General features: G+C 37.9%; 1 protein-coding gene across 1 annotated transcript in view; it reads right to left on the bottom strand.

Moving 5' to 3' along the window:
- Positions 1 to 3,319: 3,319 nt before the first annotated feature.
- The window catches only part of lrp5 (low density lipoprotein receptor-related protein 5), a 65,226-nt gene continuing 47,870 nt past the window's right edge, over positions 3,320 to 20,675 (bottom strand). The window contains exons 12-23 of the mRNA XM_034054018.3: positions 20,084 to 20,407; positions 18,982 to 19,181; positions 18,208 to 18,419; positions 15,870 to 16,060; positions 13,521 to 13,730; positions 13,002 to 13,127; positions 11,020 to 11,256; positions 10,262 to 10,372; positions 9,177 to 9,407; positions 8,357 to 8,499; positions 8,109 to 8,206; positions 3,320 to 7,709 (exon numbers count right to left, since the gene is read on the bottom strand). Coding sequence (XP_033909909.2) covers positions 7,448 to 7,709; positions 8,109 to 8,206; positions 8,357 to 8,499; positions 9,177 to 9,407; positions 10,262 to 10,372; positions 11,020 to 11,256; positions 13,002 to 13,127; positions 13,521 to 13,730; positions 15,870 to 16,060; positions 18,208 to 18,419; positions 18,982 to 19,181; positions 20,084 to 20,407 — 2,345 coding nt within the window. The 3' untranslated portion in view covers positions 3,320 to 7,447. The remainder of the gene's footprint in view (positions 7,710 to 8,108; positions 8,207 to 8,356; positions 8,500 to 9,176; positions 9,408 to 10,261; positions 10,373 to 11,019; positions 11,257 to 13,001; positions 13,128 to 13,520; positions 13,731 to 15,869; positions 16,061 to 18,207; positions 18,420 to 18,981; positions 19,182 to 20,083; positions 20,408 to 20,675) is intronic.

The raw sequence follows: 20,675 nt of genomic DNA, 5'->3' as shown, positions 1-20,675 counted from the left end.
AGAGAGAGAGAGATAGATAGATAGATATAGTACAGTATACGTAATTGGTTATGACTAATCAGAAAAGTATCAGATTGCACTGTCACACAACGTCGTAGTTGCCAGAACTTTGCACTTGGTATCAACCAGAGAAGGAGGGCTGTAATGTGCACACAATAGGGTCTTTGTTAGCAATAAACATGATGAGAGCTGATGGAAGGCAGCCAAGTCCTTACAGAAAAAAAAGTCTTCTGAACCCAGGGGTTTTTCAACACACAGGGGTACCTAAAAGTATTTCCACCCTCTAATCAAATATACTGATGCAGTGCATGTTTTAACACAGGGGTGAAAACACGAAGGTTCTTAGTGCATAGTCCAGACATCTCAAGGTGACAGGTCTTGGTCCACTTGAGCAGTGCTGATGATGAGAAGCAAGTATTTATTAATTTATTATTAATAATTAAGATTCATTAATTGTAGCATATTTCAGTTTCTAATCATATAGTCATATTTTTTGTTGTGTCGTGTGATCTGAACTGGGGTTACCTGAAGTTTATATCCAGGATTTCTCAAGTCACCATCAGAATAGAACATGCACATTTACAGCTTCCATGTGGTCAGCTGCCAAGGCTGTTTTATCAGTGATGGGTGTGTTCCAGATTTCACTTTACTTTGTGAAACCTGTTCAGAAATGGTTCAATGGTTTAGTATAATGGATGGTATCAGGAGACTTAGTAGAAAATTTGTCTTTGATATTTACTAACTTGAAATAAACAACTCAGGAATGTAATTCAAAGGTGTTCTTAAATGGTCTATTTCTAGTTTTGTAACATTTTTAAATCTAAATATGTGTGGCTTTTAAATCTTATATAAATTGAATACATAGCAATTAAACAGTTTTTCTGTCACTTCTTTCTCCTAACTCTTTTACTGAAACAAAACTGTTTGCTCTGACAATATAGGTTTCAATCATGTTTGGCTCACAGTTAAAACTGCAGCTAGGGTCTGTTATCTACATTGGAGGGCTTTTTAATGATTCAAATATCCATGGCACACATTTATTTAATATAAGAAACCTTTTCACTTACAGTACCTTGTTCTATTATTAGTTACTTAGCATTATGGTATCTACCATACTATATTGATCAAAAAATGAATATATCAAAATCCTTATTAGCCTTGATTGTGTTTGTCAGTGAATTAATTATTTGTGTCCCTTGGCACATTCATCACAATTCTTCCGGAGTTCCTTCAATGGCAGTGTGCTCTCTTCACCTGTATAAGTGGTATGAATAAATACTGTTGTAGACATGTACACTACCATTCCGTAGTAGCTGGGATGAGCTTCTGGATCCCACAGATAACGCACATATCTATGATGCTAACTAAAAATACAGTAAAACAAGAATTACAAACGAATAAAAAGAAAAGACCATCGATTGTTAATCGACTGCACAGCAGAGTACCACTTTGGAACATGTATTTCATTAGTTCAGACAGGAGGGGGCGCTGCTAGATTATAAACTCTATTGAGACGATGAGGCTGAATTCGTCTTCTGTAACAATTTAAACAATGGCAGCAATTCCACAGTGAACAGAGGTGTGTGGATGAAACGCTGGTTCATTTAGTCCTCTGGTACAATGACAGATCAGTTTTCTTGAACATTTTGGTTCTTTTCTTGTACTGATCTCATCATCTTCTGTGTTAAATATAATTAATTTGTTAGGAGGTTTACAGTAACTGGTAATTTGGCTGGTGAGGTTTGCAAATTTGTTTATGGCACCTTCAGGTTTTCAATCTATGAGCCAGATACTCTAATAAACTCAATTTCCTCTGCTGGAATAGTCATTTGCTTTTGCCCTTGACTGTTTTAGTTCTTACTAATTTCTGAAATGCTGACAGATTGCTTCACCCTCATATATATATATATATATATATATATATATATATATATATATATATATATATATATACACACACTGTACTTTGTTTTCAAGGTAGACATTCCTTTCTCTCTCGAGGCACCCCTTATATCAAGCTGATTTCCTCCATTTGGTGCCTTAGGCTAGGAAGAAAGACAGTCTGGTGAATTGTCCTCAGTCTGGAGACATGTTATCTGATTGTACAGGGGGGGTGGGGGCGGGATTCAAAACCCTCATAATTGTCATATTGAATGAACAAAAAATAAAACGGAGAATATTTTCCATTACAAGTGCAATTACTCAAAAAAGACAAACTAAAACTAAATGTAATGTGTATTGGTGGAAGTATATACTAATAATACAAAACCCCATCAATCATTTCTATAGTGCACCTCCAATTGTAATAAAGGTAGTTTTGAAAGAAACACACATTATAGCAAACATGTATTTTAATTTTAAAACATCTGGTACTACACTAGTTCTTATCTTGAGGAAGTCTGTTGCTGATTATTTTCCTATTTCATTCTATCTCAGCAGGGTCTTCAGAGTAGAAACATGTTATTCAATATGTGAAGCAGCTGGCTGGTTAATCCCTAGAAAGAACGGGATGACAGGGTGGGGACAAGTTAACACTCCAGGGGGAAAACATCAAGGAAGAGCAAGACTATCTGAAAGTACAGCTAGAACACAGAGATTCATTTAACCTATTAAAGTATAGGACCAGAGATATTTTCTCTGGTGTTTCTTTCAAAACTGCACCTTTAAGAATGGAAGTGTTCAACAGGTAAGATTTATGGCATTATTTTGTTAGACAGAACTGTTTTTTTTTTTTTTTTCCCAAGGAGACCATGACAGGCGATAAATTCCCTTTCACAGCACATCTGGACCCTAACCGTACAGCACCTTGCCGTCGAGTCTTAGACGTCTCTCAGTGCCAGACTGTGATGTAGACTAATGTTAGACTGAGGGCACACTCTGCTGAAAATTCCAGCAACTGCTGTGGAGCTGGTAACCACAGCTAAGGGTTGAGAATTCAAATAAATATTTATTAGCCACTTACTGGGCACCAAGCAGGTATTTATAATCCTACACAAGATTTACAGAAAATAGATTAATTTATGGCTGGTTTCACAGACCCAGACCCAGACATATTAGCCTGATTTGAATGAAGGTCTTTGAGGTGACTGGGATCTGGTAACCTGCTGTGCCAACCAGCTCTCTGTACTGGTGTTTCCAACTTCTTTTATTGATGTTGTTTTGAGGATGTGGAACTGATGCAAATGTATCCACTGTTGTGCCTGGACACCATTGTAAAATGGCATCTCAATGTTTTATTCCTGGTTACATAAACTAAAATGGAACCCACAACATAAGAAAATGCAATCACCACTAAATAATGTAAGAAAAAAAAAACACACACACTAAAAATTAATTTATTAAACCAGAAATAACAGCCTTTTGCGGTTCACACGAGAACACAAGTTATAAGCTTACAAACCACGTAGCATTCCTTAACAAAATAATATAATACAAAAAAACAGACAAATCACAAGATAGACTTTACTAGTATGTATACTTGAATAGAAGGATCAAAAAGAGAAGCCATACATAAAAAAAAAACACACAACACAACAATACAAGGAGTTAAACAAACCAAATGTTGGTGAAAAACATATTAGTGGTGATTCGGGGCTAATATTAACTATTGTGAACTTTAAGACTTTGCCTTCTGTATGAATGTGAGACTCAAGCATGTTGCAGCTGATGGAGTTCGGCTGATACAAGCTGTATGCTCTCTCGGAGCTGCAGGCAGAAGCCTTGGCTGGAGCATGAACGAGACCCACCTCAATTCTCTCAGCTAAACTGCTCTATTCTGCATTTTAAAATCTGCACGTGTGGGTAAGAGTAATTCAAACTAGAATCAAACAACCTACAAATACAAACGTACTTATACAAAAAAAAAATAATAAATAACTAGTAATTGACTCAAGAACCCCATTAGAAGCAATAGCACCATAGAAAATAAAAGCGCTAATGTATACCTAGTGACTGACAGCCAATCAAGCAATTTAAACCCAATATTGTATAGGGTTGAACAGTTGAACTTCTAATATGTTCGATGGCTTTTGTGATTTATGAAGGTACAACACTAGAGAGCAGCTATCTCTTCTAAGTTGGTGAACCTAAATGGGAGTCCCATGCTTTCTTTGCAGTACAGATTTCCTCTCAAAGGGATGCCCAGTCCAGCACAAAGAGCTTTGGGGCTCCATTACCTGTGGAACAACAGCGGGGTTTCTGCTGTTGTCTCCATATAGAATGTTCAAGGTTAAGACAATTATAAGTTCAAGGAAATTATAATTGAGGGGTGAGTGGCGAGTCAAATAGATATAGGCTTATTAAGTGTAAGAAAAAGGATTTGACTAAAGCTTTATATAAACCAAGTACAAAGTAGGAATAATACACTAGTCAATAACTGTGCTGGCAAAACATTACTGTAGCCTTGTATTATAATTACTAAACATATCTAAATACTGTACACTGATCATGCACATACAGTTAAATGGCTTTTTGTGAGTGAGTTATTGGGCAAACATCTGTGTACTTCAGAGTTTGTGCAGCACAAATAGTCATACTCATTTGAATGATTTACTTTATCACATGCCACACTTATCGTTAAAATGCCATTGTTCCCATTCAGTCATTAAAGAAAACACGTTATTAAATTGCAGTTTTCATGCAAGCATTTAACACAGACATTGTTAATAGAATTATGACACCATCTTAAGATAAACTACAGTTAAAATTACACCCAAGCTGTAATTTATTTGTATATGGCATTATGAAACTGTATGACTTTGAACTGAATCTCCTTTTCCATAACTGTTCAACAACCACATTGAGATAGTAGTTACAAGTGGAAAATAATAACCAACCACGGCTGTAAATATTTAGTAGAATTTTACAAAACAATTTCATATTTTAACTGTCAATTTTTTATTTTTTATTAAAGTGTTACTGTCCTTATTAATAATACTAAAAAGCACAACACAAAACATGGAAAACCAAGTGCTTTACTCCCTGTGGGCTTTGGATTACAAAACAAGACTGTAACACAAAAGACACCAAACGCTTCAGGGCTGCATAAATCTTTGGAAGTCATATCTGGGAGTCTGGGCCCATATTTACTGAGTCCTTTTCTCTAGAACAATTTTGCACCATTATGACATTTCAGGGTTTGAAGCACACACAATGTTTTTGTTTGAGTGTTTGACTTATTTATTCTTTGAATTTGTCAAAGGCTTTTTGGATTGATTTGAAGACCTGTATATAGCTTCATAAGAAAGGGTGAAGGAAACACGGACAGTTGAACGCTGCTATAACAAAGCTCTCCCACAAACCTCTGAAAACCTGCCCCTGGCTATTAAAAGTATTAATACAGTAGCTCTAGGAGTGTATTTGCATGCACACATAGTAGGATTTACAAGGCAAATACCCTTAATGTTATATTGAAGAAGAAATGAGGGGGGTGCAACATTAACTGGAGCAGAATCTTGATACAAGCAGGACCACTTTTCTGTATTCTTTCGAAGACACCTTTTAGGAAAACAGTAAAGACAGCAACTGAATGAGCTTGTTTAAAATAAAAAAAAAAACCCAAAACCTAACGTGTTACGCACAGAGTGAAAAGCAATGTTCAGATTATTCCATTACGATAGGTACTATACATATAAAGTATACATAAATATAAGAATTCATGAGAAGCTAGATTTTGCTATGAAAGATTAATAATTTATTATTAAAGGTTACACATTTAATGATTTATTTAATGTTGTACAATTTGTATTAACAAACATGGATTCTTTTTTTTTTTTGAAGATGTATGTGTCTAACTGAATATTATATGTACAGTAGCAGCAAACATACACTGTTTTGGTAATTGAAGAATAGAGAGTACAATTTTCAAAAGGACTTCAACTTTGTAAAACTGACAAACAGTACGAGAACTGCATTGTTTTAAATTGAACAGTAAAAATGATCTTCACATAAAAAGTATAAATGACAGATATAGCTGTAATTAAAATGTAATACATATATACAGTCCAATAGCTATTTGACATGATTTGGCAGTTTCAAAGCAGAATGGAGAAGCACATAACTTCCCAATGAGAATGCACAACATTAGGCAGAGCTGAAAGTCACAAGCCCCTGTGTTCCGATTCTGTGCCATGGACTTCCACACACAGTCGCGCCTACATTTGCCACATAAAACTGTGGATTATGCTGTAGGATTGGGTTTCCAAGGAACAGTTCATACACAACATCATTATCAAGATAAAATAAGCAGAAGTTGCACAACATTCGCATGTGCAATTGATATTTGAAAAGGGAATATATTTTCAGATTGAAACAAAATCTTGGAGAGAGACACAGCTTCTAGAGTCTGGATTTTAAATGAAGGATTTTTTTTTCATTCGCAGTACATAGTGTGCATCTTTAGGGTGATATCTTAGTAAAAGAAACAAATAAGGAATGCCAGAGCTATAAATAATGATCCTTGCATGGATTTATAATAAAAGCAAGTGCTTTGCACTTCAATGCAATGCAGGATTACATTTTTTTTTGCAATGATTGAATTAGAGAAATAACTGAACACAGTACAAAACAGTTTACTGGTACAGCCATTATTTTGCAAAGTAGTTGCTTCTCCCCTGCAAGACACGACTCCCTGCAGGTTGAGATTTGATCAGAAATGAAATGTAAACTTATACATTTCTGGTAACGTGAGGGCACTCGTAATCAACATTGCTTTATAAAAGTAATTCCATCTCTAATATACAATTTAGAAGGACATTTAAATGAACAGACCGAATCAGACAATGTCTGTCATAGGAATGACTGCAATAGGGGTACTATATGTCTAAGTGACCGCTTAATGTATGGACTGCAAATGGGAGAAGTAATTAAAAATATTATTACCATTGTTTGGGTATAAATTATATGCAGATTATACTCCACAGTTGTGTATTTATAAGTCTATCTTACTGTTATATTACAGAAGCATACAAACTTCCTGCAATACATGAATGTGTTGGTCTTTTAGACTGACTGCATATCAAATTATTGCATTGCAATTTGAGCCAGAGTTTAGTGGCAGTTTAAAACCGTGCATCATTTGTATACAATTAAGGCTTGCAGAAAAAAAATGGAATGGCTCAAATTGCTATGCAATTGCATACAAATGTATCCCATTGTATTTCTACCTTCATACTCTAGTGACTTATTGTGTGTGTTGAACATCTGAGAGCACGGCACACAGGTGACATTTCATTAAAAACAAAAAAAATAAATAGTTTTCTACTGTACAAAATTTCACATGTCCAGAATTACTTGCAGTACTGTACAACCCCAAGCCCCCCCCCCCCAAAAAAAAAAACTAAAACTCCCCACAAACAGCCTCTGCCCAGCATTTATAAAATAGAATTATCTTATTTGTTCATATTTAAAATTATATACAGAGGCAGATAGAGAAGTCCTTGTGGGGCGGTCATGAGGAGTCTGTACAAGGGGAGGGTGGCGGGGGGCACAGGTGGAAGTAGCTGCGCTCTGTGGAGGGAGAGGGGGGGCAGCTCTCCTCCGCAGACATGTACTGGCTCCGAGGGGTGGGGGGCGGAGGGTAGGGGTCCGAGTCCGAGTTCAGATCAATGTAGTACTTGTTTGTCTTCCATCGACTGGTGGTGTAGTCGCTGTCACACACGTCCGTGCTGCAGGGGGTGGTGGGAGGCGCAATGCCTCGCATTAGATAGGGCCTAGAAAGAGATACAAGGACGTTGGTGACAAGCAAATACTGTCAGTATTCATTTTGTATTAAGAATATCGAATTCTAATTTTTTTTTTTTTTTTAACTGGATCACATTTTGGAATGCATCTTGCATTCATTCTAATCCAAATGACTGAATAACTGGGTGAATCACATCCAAATTAAGCAACACTGCTGAACAGACGCAGAGCCTGATCTAAGGAATATAATTTCCTTTGTTCAGCTGTTAAATTTAAGTTCATACATTTTTTCTTTTCCACAACTATAAAAACAGAATAGTACATGAAAGCACATGGAGTGCTGTGTATATTTCATTTAAAACAGCCCATCCCACCAGGTGTGATCCTTCAATAAGTAACAGCAGCTGGTTTCTGCTGGAGACACTTACCTGTATGATCTGGTAGTTGAGGGACTATTGGAGGAGTAAAACATTTCAGTATTGTACAGAGAACGATCGGTAGCTGGGGACGGAGGTGGGTTCAAAATCTGAAAAATGAGGAAGAAATAAGGCTGAGGAATGAGAAATGGCAGTTTGTTTTGTCATGAAAAACACCACACAGCATATTTACTAAAGCGAGTTGTAGGCCTCCCCAATGGGATTCTTTATGCCTCTCCCACTGCTTCTCCCCAGCTTACCTGTGGGTAGAAGGTTCCTTTAGTACTGGAGGAGCTGCTGGATGATGCTCCAGTCACATGGTTCCTATCATACAGAGGAGCACCGCTGCCACTGCTCCCCATCAGACTCATAGAGCTCATCATGGACTTTCCACATGAGATCCCTGCACAGAACAGCATGGGGTCATTACATCAGCACTCTTATTAGAGCCAGACAGATGTTTCTTCTTTTAGTCAAAACATTTCATTGGAAGAAGATTCATATTATTTATTTAGATTAAAATTGCCTTTTTATACACACCACAGAGGAAAATTAGCTAAATTAAAAATATCCTGTTTGTTTAGCCCACTTACAAGTAGACATGTTTCTCATAACCTTCCTGATAATTCGCTTATTCAAGCAATATAACTAGCACAACAAATCCCAGCCTCCAAGACTATGGCACTGTATATGAACACAATCAATTTGTAAAAAAAATTATACAAATAAATGGGACTCCTGCACGAATTATGAAAATTACATTATAAATCCACAACTTACTATATGGTTAATAGCTTTGCTATATAGCAAGAGTCACATCAATATATAACGTACCAATAGAACTGTTCATGAATTTTTAATAAGGGAGTCAGCTTCAAGTGTTTTTTAACTTGGATAACACATTACACAAGAGCCCTCTCACAAATTACTCTGGATTGACTATTCGTTTAATACAGAAGATTTCCTTTTTGTAACCGATTCTTATTTTTCTGTTGAGAATTAGCAGCTATTAAATAAACACTAAAGCAGTGCTATTCTGGTTGTAGTTATCCATAACACATTACCAGCAGGGTTCCTTACCAGTGAAAGTGCCATGCTGGGAGCTTCCTGGGGCTATGAAATTAAGAGGAACATGGGGAGTCCCGCTGATATATTCATGAGGAAACGGTCCATTGGGGCCTTTATAGCGACGACACACCACTCGCTGGCACACGAAATACATGGCTCCCATGACGAATAGCAACAGTATGATCCCAATGACAGGCCCAATGGCGCTGCTGTGAGTCTGGAGTTCAGTCTCTGTGTTCAACTCTGCAAAGACACAAAAGAAAAAGGATTTTCAAAACACGAACGCATCAAGAGAACAGGTAAGGTCAATATGGGTTAAAACGCCCTGTAAATGTGAACAACATAACACTAAAGACGGGCACCAATCCAAAGCGATCAGTCCTCATAGTAGCTTTATATGGGCAGCATTCTTTCAGTCATTCTAACTACGGAAGTACCAACAAACAAGTTTTGGTTGTTCGGAAAAAGTACAGTGGACAGCGACTCAGGTTTTATATTAAGTTTACATTTTATGCAAAGAATATTACCTGCCAACACTAGCTATTTTTGTTTTAGTTCAGTTTAGCACTGTCAAGTGTTTTGTATATTTGTTTCATTTCTGTTCGATTGTTTCACATTTGTAATGGTTGTAGTGTTTTTTATTTGATTCTGTATTATTTTGTGACTAGGACCCCAGTGGAAATGAGACCTGGTCAGAGTGGGCTTTCCTTCCTCTTAAATGTTATAATAAAAAAAAAAAAAGTGCTGTGAACGTCCTGAGTTTATCCGAGTAGTTTCTTGCCAGTTTAATGATTGCATTCCTGTCTGAATTGCCTTTGAAACTTGCTTCACAATTGCTGGCATATACAAGGCTGGATTCTCAAAGTTATTTACTCTGAATTGTCATTAGTGCAATTTGTTTTTGAAAGGAACATTTATAAAAATGAATAAACAGATATAGATGACTCATAAGCCCCTACAATAATGCCAGGGTTGTTTTTTTTCTGGTTTTGGTAACTTTATCGGCTGTGTTTTTGCCATCTAATAAAAACATGATTCTGATGATCTGGAGTAAAGAGCTCTGAGAATCTGGCCCACAGTGTTGAGAGCAAGCTCACCGCAGAGCATCTCGTCTGATCCGTCGCTGCAGTCTGGGAAGGAATCGCACCGCTGTTTCACCAGGATGCACTGGCTGGTGCTGCAGCGGAATTGGTTCGGACGGCAGATTGCTGCAATGACAAATGGACAGCACTTTACCATCATCATCCATCACACTTTGCACAGATTAAATTCCAGTCATCTCCACTTAAAGCCTTAAGACAAGACGCAGACCTGCTGTGTGTGCAAAATGCACATTATATCCAAACCGAAATAAACCATCTGCTCCAACTGTCAAACTAGCTCATCGTAAACCATGGGCAAATATTTTCTGTAATTCTAGCACAGGCCCTCACAGGCTGATGCAGGCAACAATATGGTCTGAGAAATGATTCTTGCAGACCTGCACAGTAGCTGTTTATCACTCAAATGATACTGTATTTCCACAGTCTACAGCCATTCCTATAGTTTTATATGTCAACATTTCATGCAAGCAAAAGATGTTCTACAGGCAGAACAATGTTAACCCTTTTGTGTTTAACACAGTTTTTATTCTTTGTGTTAGGCTAAGAATATACCTGAGATATTTAATGGTTAAAATTGGTTGATTTGGGCTTGTCTTCAAAGATACAATTACTAGCACAATTTTTCTCAGAGAAAAAAAAAAAAACCCATTGAAGGTACCAAAACATAAGACATAAAAAATGGTGCCGGTGGATTAAAAAGAACTGTTGCTAAGCGTAGGTAAACATTCGAGAACATGTTATTGAAGACTCACTGTCACAGTCCTGCTCATCGGACTTATCCTGGCAGTCGATCTCCCCATTGCAGCGCAGCCGGGACTCTATGCACTGTCCCTTCTCACACTGGAACTGGTTGGCGGAGCAGACAGGGCAGTTCTCCTCGTCGCTGTGGTCGTCACACTCAAGAAAGCCATCGCAGCGCCAGGCCATGGGGATACAGTCGATCTCCCCAGTGGAGCAGGCAAACTGATCAGGGGAACACGTCGGGGGTTCTGGAGGAGAAAGGCATGGCATTAGATAGGATCCCACATGACCAAGAGGCAGCGAAACTTGAAGAAACCAGCAGAGAAACGTTACAGTATTTTGCAGTCACTGAATGCGTTTGGTCTACTTAATATTACGGATGAACAATGCTTCCCTGCTTATGGTGGACCTACCATAGTTCAAATCATACCTTGTTAGTAAACACCAAACTAACACTTGACGTTTTCTTATTATGAGCGAACAATGAACTCCAAACATTTGATATTTATTCCATTTTACTTTTAAAAATATTTGTAATTTTTATTATTTTTAGGAACAGATGAAAAATGAGGAAATGAGGAAAATAAAAAACTGATAATTGGCAGCAAGAGTAAAATAACAACATTTAAACTTTCCAATGCATTTGTGACGGGGAACATTATTCACATTCTTGAGTAAACTGGCCACTGCATTCTCTGTTCAAATCAGTAAACACTCCCACAACTAAAAAAGAACTGGACATTTATTCCAAAGGGCCCCTGACATTCCTTGTAGTTTCCTATGGTGACTGCTGTTACATATCTTTTCAGACATTCAAGTCCCATATCATTTGATTAAATGTTCTTGGTCATTACCACTAGAGAACGAAACATCAACAGCCATTCATATTTGACACTATAATTGGAAAGCCCACAGCTCCCTTAACTAATTCATGAGCAGACCCATTGTCAATTATGCCAAAAGTTTCCCTTTGGTGTCCAAGGTTACCCACTGAAAAGTGCTTCATTCCTATTCTTGCACTAGTCAACTGTTTCAATTTTTGTATAAACTGCTATTTTTTAACCAAACACATTTAATAACAAATGGGTAAATATGAGTACTTTTTTATTTTTCATATAATCCTTGCAGTTGTATTTCAAGACTGTTTTAGCAATGTGTGTCAGGGGTATTTTAACATTTTCAGTAATTTTGTTTCAACTCCCCTCTCACCTTTGATTTGGCTTTAAGTAAGCATGTACTGGTGGAGGCTCTTCCGTTAATAAGTTTACATGCACACAGACTATCCTTTTGTGATTATTTTTGTTAAACCCCCAAAATAACTTGGGATCTGAGGAAACAATGCTTCAGAACCAGCGTGTGCTGGAATTCAATTAAATCTCCAATCTGTTTCCAGCTTGGTTCAAAATGCAGAATACATAGCAAAGTGACTCATTGTACGGGCAACTTAAGACTGATTAGACTGTGGATAATAAACAGGGTAAATCACAGACTACAAATCAATTTAAATGAACCCTTTCATTGCCAACACTGCACTTCCTCTCTAGTTTCCTCTTGTCTTCATGTGGTTAAGCCTGGGGGTTCTCTCCTATCACTACCTTCACTGCATCAGTATACTGGAGTTGTGCCAGAGTTGCTTCATTTCTCATCATCTCCATCCCTCGCCTATGCCATGGTCTGCAGTTAGAAGTATTTAGACAGGTAACTCTTGGGACAGTTTTCAAGGTTACATTTGAAAAGTTACCCAAGGGGTGGTTGGGGACACTAATACTAATAGAAAAATAATCTGTAGTATTTACTCCTTCGACCTGTCATCAGCAAAAACATTGAAATGTCTTGCAGGGCAGATAAACAACATAGAAAAAATGACCAAATGCTTTTTGGAACGAGCTGATTATAAATGAAAGCTACAAAAGGCCACAAGGGTGTGTCAGAGAGTGAGGAAGCGGTCATCCTGGATGTGGATTGCTGATTGAAATCCTGGCCATTACATTACCTCCACAGGTGAGCAGATTCTGCAGCAGCACCAGGTGGACTGGGCAGGAGCAGCGGGGGGTCCCGTCACCCTTCGCAATGCAGATGTGGGAGCAGCCTCCGTTGTCACGGGAACATGGGTGAGCCGCTGGAACAATGACAATGACTATCAATACAGGGCTTTCTGATCTCGGTGCTACATTCGGGTAGATCACAATAAATGAGCATGAATGCAACAGAGTGTGCTACTGGGTACAAACTCGAGTTATACTGGTTTTGGATGAAGACAAAATATATCGTGCTAAAACAAAAAAGACAATGCAGTATGAAGACATTCTGAATACATTATTGAATTCCTCTTTCAGAAAGTCAGTTACAAGGTTCAGGGTTTCTAACATACTTTTATGTTATCCTGTTCATTCTTTAGGCACACAATGGTCAATCCAGCAATTGGGATTATGGAGCCCTGGTGCTACACATTTATACAGCTTGCTCAACTGCTCTGCTTTTTTAGATCCCATCAAACCTTCGATTCACTTACAGAACTCGTCTGTGTCGATGTCTTCCACTGCGTGGATCCCAGTGAGATGCACTATCCTCCCCTGGATCCTGGTCCTCTTGTCCCCGTTGATTTTGTCCACACGCTCAATCATCTGCTGCTGCCTGTCTATCCAGTACAGGTGCTCCCCCAGCACTGTCAGCCCTGTGGGCTGGAGGATATTGGAATCCTGCAGAGTAATCCTGTTTGCTCCTGTTGAAACAAACATCAGAAACTCCACTGAGCAAAGCATCTCCAGTCATGGGGTTTTTTATAGTAAACAACAGCTAACAGTCATTTCCTGCTTTGTCTATAATAACCGGCACCACTACAGTGAACTTTCAGTGAAAGAACTGAGAAAGAAGTCACAAAAAATAACGTCAAGTTTCCCCAAGATCATTTCTCCTCTATTAACCATTTTTGGCTTGTTATCTATGAAAAAATCGCTGTGACTTTAATCTGGATGAGAAATCAAAGCCGTCATCATGGATCTGATGTCAGTGAAGTGGAGGAGATGCCAGAGTGCTCGTGTAAGAGAAGCATAAACAGATTTATTCCTGCTTTGATGAGTGCAACGTTCAATGTTAGTAATACATGTCTTCCATTACACAAAATTACAAAGCCATCAGAATAAAAAAAAGTAGATCACCATGCGCTTAACATACGTCTAATAATGGGAATGCAGCCCATAAACAATCAGCCCCTTTCTAACACACTACTTATTAAGGGGATCTATAAAACACAGTTACCACTGTATGCCATCCGTATGAAATGATTTACATCAGATAAAAGGACGGTAATGGAAGAAAAGAGTCTTCCCCCACACACCAACAGGTGAGCACAATGCAGTGGTGTCATGCTAATGTATTATCCATATATTTCTGTCTAAAGAATATATACATTCTGTATAAGGGAAACCACTCCTGGGGCTATGAACATCAAACCTTTTTACTGTCTTTGTCTGAAGAATAAATCGGTGTCTACAGCTGCCTAATTAGAAAACAGATTGGATTACATTTTCTTTTGATGTTCTCTATAATCCACAGCAAACCCCCTTTTCTTCTTATTTGGAAGGAAGTTTTTTTTATTTATTTTTTTGCCTTTACTGATTAAGTGAAATACCTTGATTATATATTGTTATGCTCACACTGTGTTGCTGCTATAACACAAACAGCGCCTTATTACTTTTCTTGAAACTGTTTCGCAATTGACCTATACATCTCATACACAGTGCATTTGGTAAGGTAAGGAAATTGCTTGCTTTTTATAAACTTACGGAACAACAATCACAAGTAGGATCAAGGTTTTTTCCCCCGACATTGGGTGTGTACATTACTGGTCTAGGAATGATGTACAGGTCCAAACTTTTGGGCCTTCATCTAAGGCACTCTCAGAAAACTTCAAAAGCTGAGGTTTCAACGATTAGATCAAAGCAAATCCTAATTTTTTAGGCTAAGTGATATATCCCTCTATAATTTTACCAAATGGGTTCAATTGCATACACTTATGAAACAGACCCTTTCAATATTATAGGTAATACTGTTACAGCAGGAAATTGTACAGAGATGGAAGGGGGAAGCAGGAAAGGGCATCTTAATCACGCTGCAGCTGTTTAATCTTCTATAGAGACGAATTTGACATTTGGTATCCAAGGTGCCTCCAGGACGTACACACACACGTACACACACACACACACACACATATATTCAAGTTTGAAATAACAGCCTCATAGCTGTTTCCTCTCAGATGTTACCAGTACAACATTTTGTATAACATCCTTTAATGAATAAGTTATCTTTGCTGAAGTGCTTTAGTGTGTCATTTAACATGCACTACACAGTCAAATATCTGAAAGTCTATGAAGGGGATTGTCAGTTAACCAAACCATTACATGATGCCAAGAAAACATGTATCTGTATTTATTTGTCTTTTGCCGTTTGCAAAGGGGTCTTTGTCCTTCTTGCTGTCAGGATGTGGGTCAATACATCTTGGAAATCATAACCAGACTGCTTACAGCCTCCATTAATCCAGTTACTATAATCAACTGACTATTTCACTGAATGTTTTAGGGGTCAAATATGCTCTACACCTATGAGAAATAAGTTCTGAAATAGTTATTTTTTGCATTGATTCATAAAAAATAAAAAAATAAAAAAAGCAGCCAATGGTAGAATATGTAGTAATACTAAAATAAACAATTATTTGTCAAACATTTACACTAGAAGTCTTTCTACAATGAAGACTGAGAAAGACTTCTAGTCTGAACATTTGCCAAAAAATTATTTAAGGGTTTTTTTTTTGCCTTTGACGGTGAATCCCAGTAATAAACTGGTTTGGTAATTTGGAACCTACCTGACAAGTCACTGCTCTCGATGCGTTTGAGATCGGCATCCACCCAGAAGAGCTTCCCCAGCTTGTTGTCGATTGCCAGAGCGACAGGTCGAATGAGTCCTGTAGTGAACAGCACCTCCCGCTCAGTACCATCCAGGGAAGCACGCTCTATTTTAGCAGACCTCTCTTGCATGTTTGTGAAGTACATGTACCTGTTTAACACAAAGTTAAGGGGTTAGCCAATTCTAATAAACATGCTATATTATTGTTACTATTGTAATATTAAGCACTGCAATCACAAACTCCTACGACAGTACTGCATTCACTTCTTCATAATAACTGACCAATGTATATAGAAAAAACAGCATTTTTAATGTAACCCGACTCAGGTTTCCTGTTTATTTATTTGAACAAAAAGTTAAAGATTGTGCTTTCTGTTTCTGGTCTATGTATTGAGAACTGAACTGTGATAAACTGGCAGCACACTTTGTTGCTTCTTTTGATTGTATTAAAAATGAAAGAGTTTATCCTAGTCTACAGCAGAATTGTGCATCTCTATTTTCCTAAAATCTAATATCTTCTCTATTGTTGGTATAAATCTTACCTATTTTTCCTATGGTGGCCTAATTCTTCCAACATATATGTGTAAAGACCTTCTCCAAATCCTTTTGGTGTTACAATAAACAATCAATATATTTAAATGCATACCACATATTCATCTATACCATATTCAGACCACTTTGCATGTAGGATAGGATTACGAATGAATTTAAAAGCTGTTCTAGTCTACATTACTGTATACACAGTTCTCTGCTTCAATCATGGAATTATAGGACTTTGTCCAATGGTTTGCTGTTACAATCACAAATTCAATTCAACTGCCTGCAGCTGGCAACTTCCAAACAGAAGTTGTTCTGCAGTACTCGTTTTGTTTTCTAAAATGTTTTTAATCATCTGTTCGTAATCAGATTGTGCTTCTTTGTAAATGTCAAAACAAGCAGGGCTGGATCCCACTGCAGATTCTTTAATATCAGTCATATAAACCCCGAACTGGGTCTGTCAGTGTTCATTCACCAATGCACTTGTGATGCCCAGGTTACCAACGGAAAACCTGGCAAGCCTGGCATCCAAAAATAACAACTTTCTAAATGTTTAAGACACAGAACCAAATAAATAATTTCACAGAAAAAATCAAATTCCTTAGAGTTTATCTTTTCCATACCGGTCTGCCAACTAACCTCTTATTCTAAACATCACCAGTCTTTTTCTTGGCCCTGTGTTCTTGGCATTTTTTTTATTCTATTTTTTTTTTAAAGAAAAAAATAACTGTCTGCAGCAATTATCTGCATATTTGTTGGTCAATTCCAAGCACTCTTTGTAAATAATTTCAAGTGTATAATAAAGAATGTAATGCATGCTGTTAAGAAGATTCTGTGCTTCAGGCAACAGTAAACAGATGACTATTAGCAAAGTTGCCCTGTAAAAATAAAACCATCACAATTCTCTTTTAATGTATTGGAGGAACTATTGATAAAAATAGCAATAGTTCATTACACCATAAATACACAATACACAGTTTACTTTCCATACATTTTTTCCCGTTAGTTTTACTTTTACATTTTTATTTGGCTATAATATTATGACTAAAATCAACTCCGCCACACCCAATGCTATCCACAAAGACTATAAATAACAGCCCAGCAGTAACTGTGATGGCAGGGTAACTAACAATGGCTAAAGAATTACAGAGAGGACGACCAAACCCTAACCACACTACACTGCTGCACCACGAGCAAGGGAGGAAAAAATAAAAAAAATAAAAAATAATAATCATAGCTGCCCATCTGCTGCACACATGGCTTCAAAACCGATTTTCAGCAATTTTAAAAATATATTGGCAGGCTGATGAAAGGAAGGGATCCCAATCCCATTACTCACCTTAAAATAATACCTTATGTGTTAGTGATCTGTTCAATACTGAATACCACACCACAGGGAATTGATTTCATGCCTACAGCTATGACACTTAGTTGTTCTGTATCAGACAGGACATTCCAAAGTTATAAACCAATGGTTCAAAGTGGGCATTGGCAAAAAAACAAAACAAAACCAGTGTTTGTTCTTGTCTTTACACACAAAGTGATTATTTTTGAGTTGCCCGTGCAGAACCATCATGTTTTTAAGGATTAACCACTGCCTTTGCTGTGGGGCTCTAAATTGAAAGCTTACCAAAGCCTTTATTGTGAAGTCACTGCTGCAAGCTGGCCATAGGAATGCGATAATACACTTCGTAGTAGTGCTCTACAAATTGCAGGTTGCATAACCCCATATCAAGCACTTGAAGGACTGCACTTCTTACCCTCTTTCCGCATTCATCACAAGGGCTCTTGGTCGATCGTGCTCCCCACGCAACACCACTCCTATGCCCTTCCCTTCCAGTCTGTTCACGTTGATGGTGTTGGTGGCTTCACATGTCCAGTAGACAGTCCGACTGAAAATGTCAATGCTCAGATCGTGGGGCTGCTTCTCTGGGTTCTGAATATGGTTAGTAGCAGAGACCACTACAAATGGCTAAAGAAGAAAACACAAAGCAGTTAGTGTAGCTGGCTACTGTATGAAAACTAAAAGGAGGCTACTTCTAAGACAACTCAAACACACAGAAAAAAAAGCTGTTTCTTATTAAGCACGGTTTCTGGCTTAAGAACTGAAATCTTGTAAGTATTAAATCAGCTGTTGACTTCTAAATACAATATCATTTGAAGAAGAAATATTATCTTACCATTTTACATGCAAAGTGATAAGATATTGTTGTTATCTTGTTAAATCCTGCTTTAACAGCAACTTGCAAAACGATTTACACTTATCTGGGTCTGCAAGACTACATTATATAAATATGCATACGAAACTGATCAGAAAGGAAATCACATAGGTACATATCATTGAATATTAAGTATGTATTCTGTGTTTATGAAAACCAAATGGCACTTTTCATATGGGAATGACTGAATTTGAAATGTAGAATTTGAAAACAGAAAGTAAGTTTACATCAGAGCTGAGATCAGATAACAGATTGAGATTCTAGCCCTTGATCTCTTGACTGGTCATTCTAAGCAGCTTGTGTTTGATCTCTGACCTGTGACCCATCATCCCTTGCTCTCTTGACAATGTTCTGCCGCCCATCCACCCAGTAAATGACGTTGTCCAGAGGGTCGTAGCTGATCGCCCGGACGTTGCGCAGTCCGTGGATAGGGAGGATGATGTCTGGGCTCTGCTCGTCCAACACCATGCGACTGATCGCCGATTTCTGACTGAACAGGAGGAAGCTGGAAGGGGCTGAAGCAAGTTTGAAAGTGTTAACAGGAAGCTTTCAAAATGACCACTGTGTATCTTGTCCAGATTTTAAAATGATCTGTACTGTACTGGATTGTTGATGTACATTTTCAATGGTGCTTCTGTAAATAATTTTCAGGAAAATTGCTACACACGCCCAGTATATATAAAACAATAGATCTTCATTCCACTCTACACCATTAAGGACCACTCTGCCACCTAGATCCATAAACCCTGCAATAATAAATACTTTACAAGAATTCAGATTCTTTCTGTGTTTTAAAAAGCCTCATATTCCGTCTGGGTACAAGCCAAACAACTGGTTTTGATATAACAAGTCCACCTATTCTCAGACAGTGCTGGAATGCAGAGAAGTGCCCAGCATCGTGACTCAGTGCCTTTCAGACTCCCAAAATGTGGCAAACTGTAGAAGAGTGGGGTTCAAATGTCAGCAGGCAGACATTCCAGTCCACACACTTTCACAACTGTACTTTCTGTTCACCAATTTTCATCTCTTACAAAAGGGTGGTGTTTCCTGCAGAAAGGGTTGGTTTTCTTTTCTCAATACAACACACAGGAATAACTAATGTGTATTTGTGTTCTCTTGCTAATCCCAGTACCATCCTTTAACAGCAATTTTATTTCATGTCTGCAGATTCAGAAAGCATATGCACAATCGGTGAGAAATTTAAAAATGCAGATAGTTTAAAGGAAACTGGGTTTGTCATCAGGGTGGAAAGTGGGGTGAAAGTGGGGTTAGTCTACTTGACCTAGTTGCTTATACTGCAGGTTTTACTCTGGGTTTTCCATTATACCAGCTTTAAAAAAAACAAACAAAAAAAAAAACATACAACAGGAAAATATGTTTAGAAATGCAATGGATCTGTCATCTTAAAAGTACTTACAGCTACAGTTCCTGCCGTTGCTATCGAGAGTGTAATGTGAAGCACATCCACACTTGTATCCCTCAGGTACAGCCAGACAAAGCTGGGCGCACTGCCCATTATTCTGCACACAATCGTTGGAGCCGTCCTGGCGGGAGGAGTGGAATACTAAAATATCCATAACGTAGTCCAGATGCCCCTGGATTACCGTGCGGTTCTTCCCACTGGTCTTGTCAGCTCGTTCGATGCTGCGGAGGTTCCAGTCGGTCCAATAGATATAGTCTCGGTACTGGGTGAGCCCAAACGGGTGGGGGAGATCATCTGCAATAACTTCCCTTTGCAGCCCTATTTACAATGAATACAAAACACAGTTGGTTAATTCAGCATAGTATTTTTTTTTTCTTTTAAATGGCAATCCAAATCTGCCACAGTTAGACCTTATGCAGGGTAAGGAATTCAGGGAGCTTTCAGTGAAGATTTACACACTCTCTGCAACAATCAACTTTTGCGGTGCACAAGCAGAGCAATAAAATAAGAGAATAATTAATTACACTTTTTCTATGGTGTAAGTTGATATACAGTACAGCATTTTAGACCCAATTCTGAACACAGA

Source organism: Acipenser ruthenus, chromosome 27, assembly GCF_902713425.1.
Source record: "Acipenser ruthenus chromosome 27, fAciRut3.2 maternal haplotype, whole genome shotgun sequence".
In the NCBI taxonomy this organism is placed as follows: Eukaryota; Metazoa; Chordata; class Actinopteri; order Acipenseriformes; family Acipenseridae; genus Acipenser; species Acipenser ruthenus.
The sequence above is the reverse complement of the archived record's forward strand: the minus strand, read 5'-3'. Positions and strand labels throughout refer to the sequence as shown.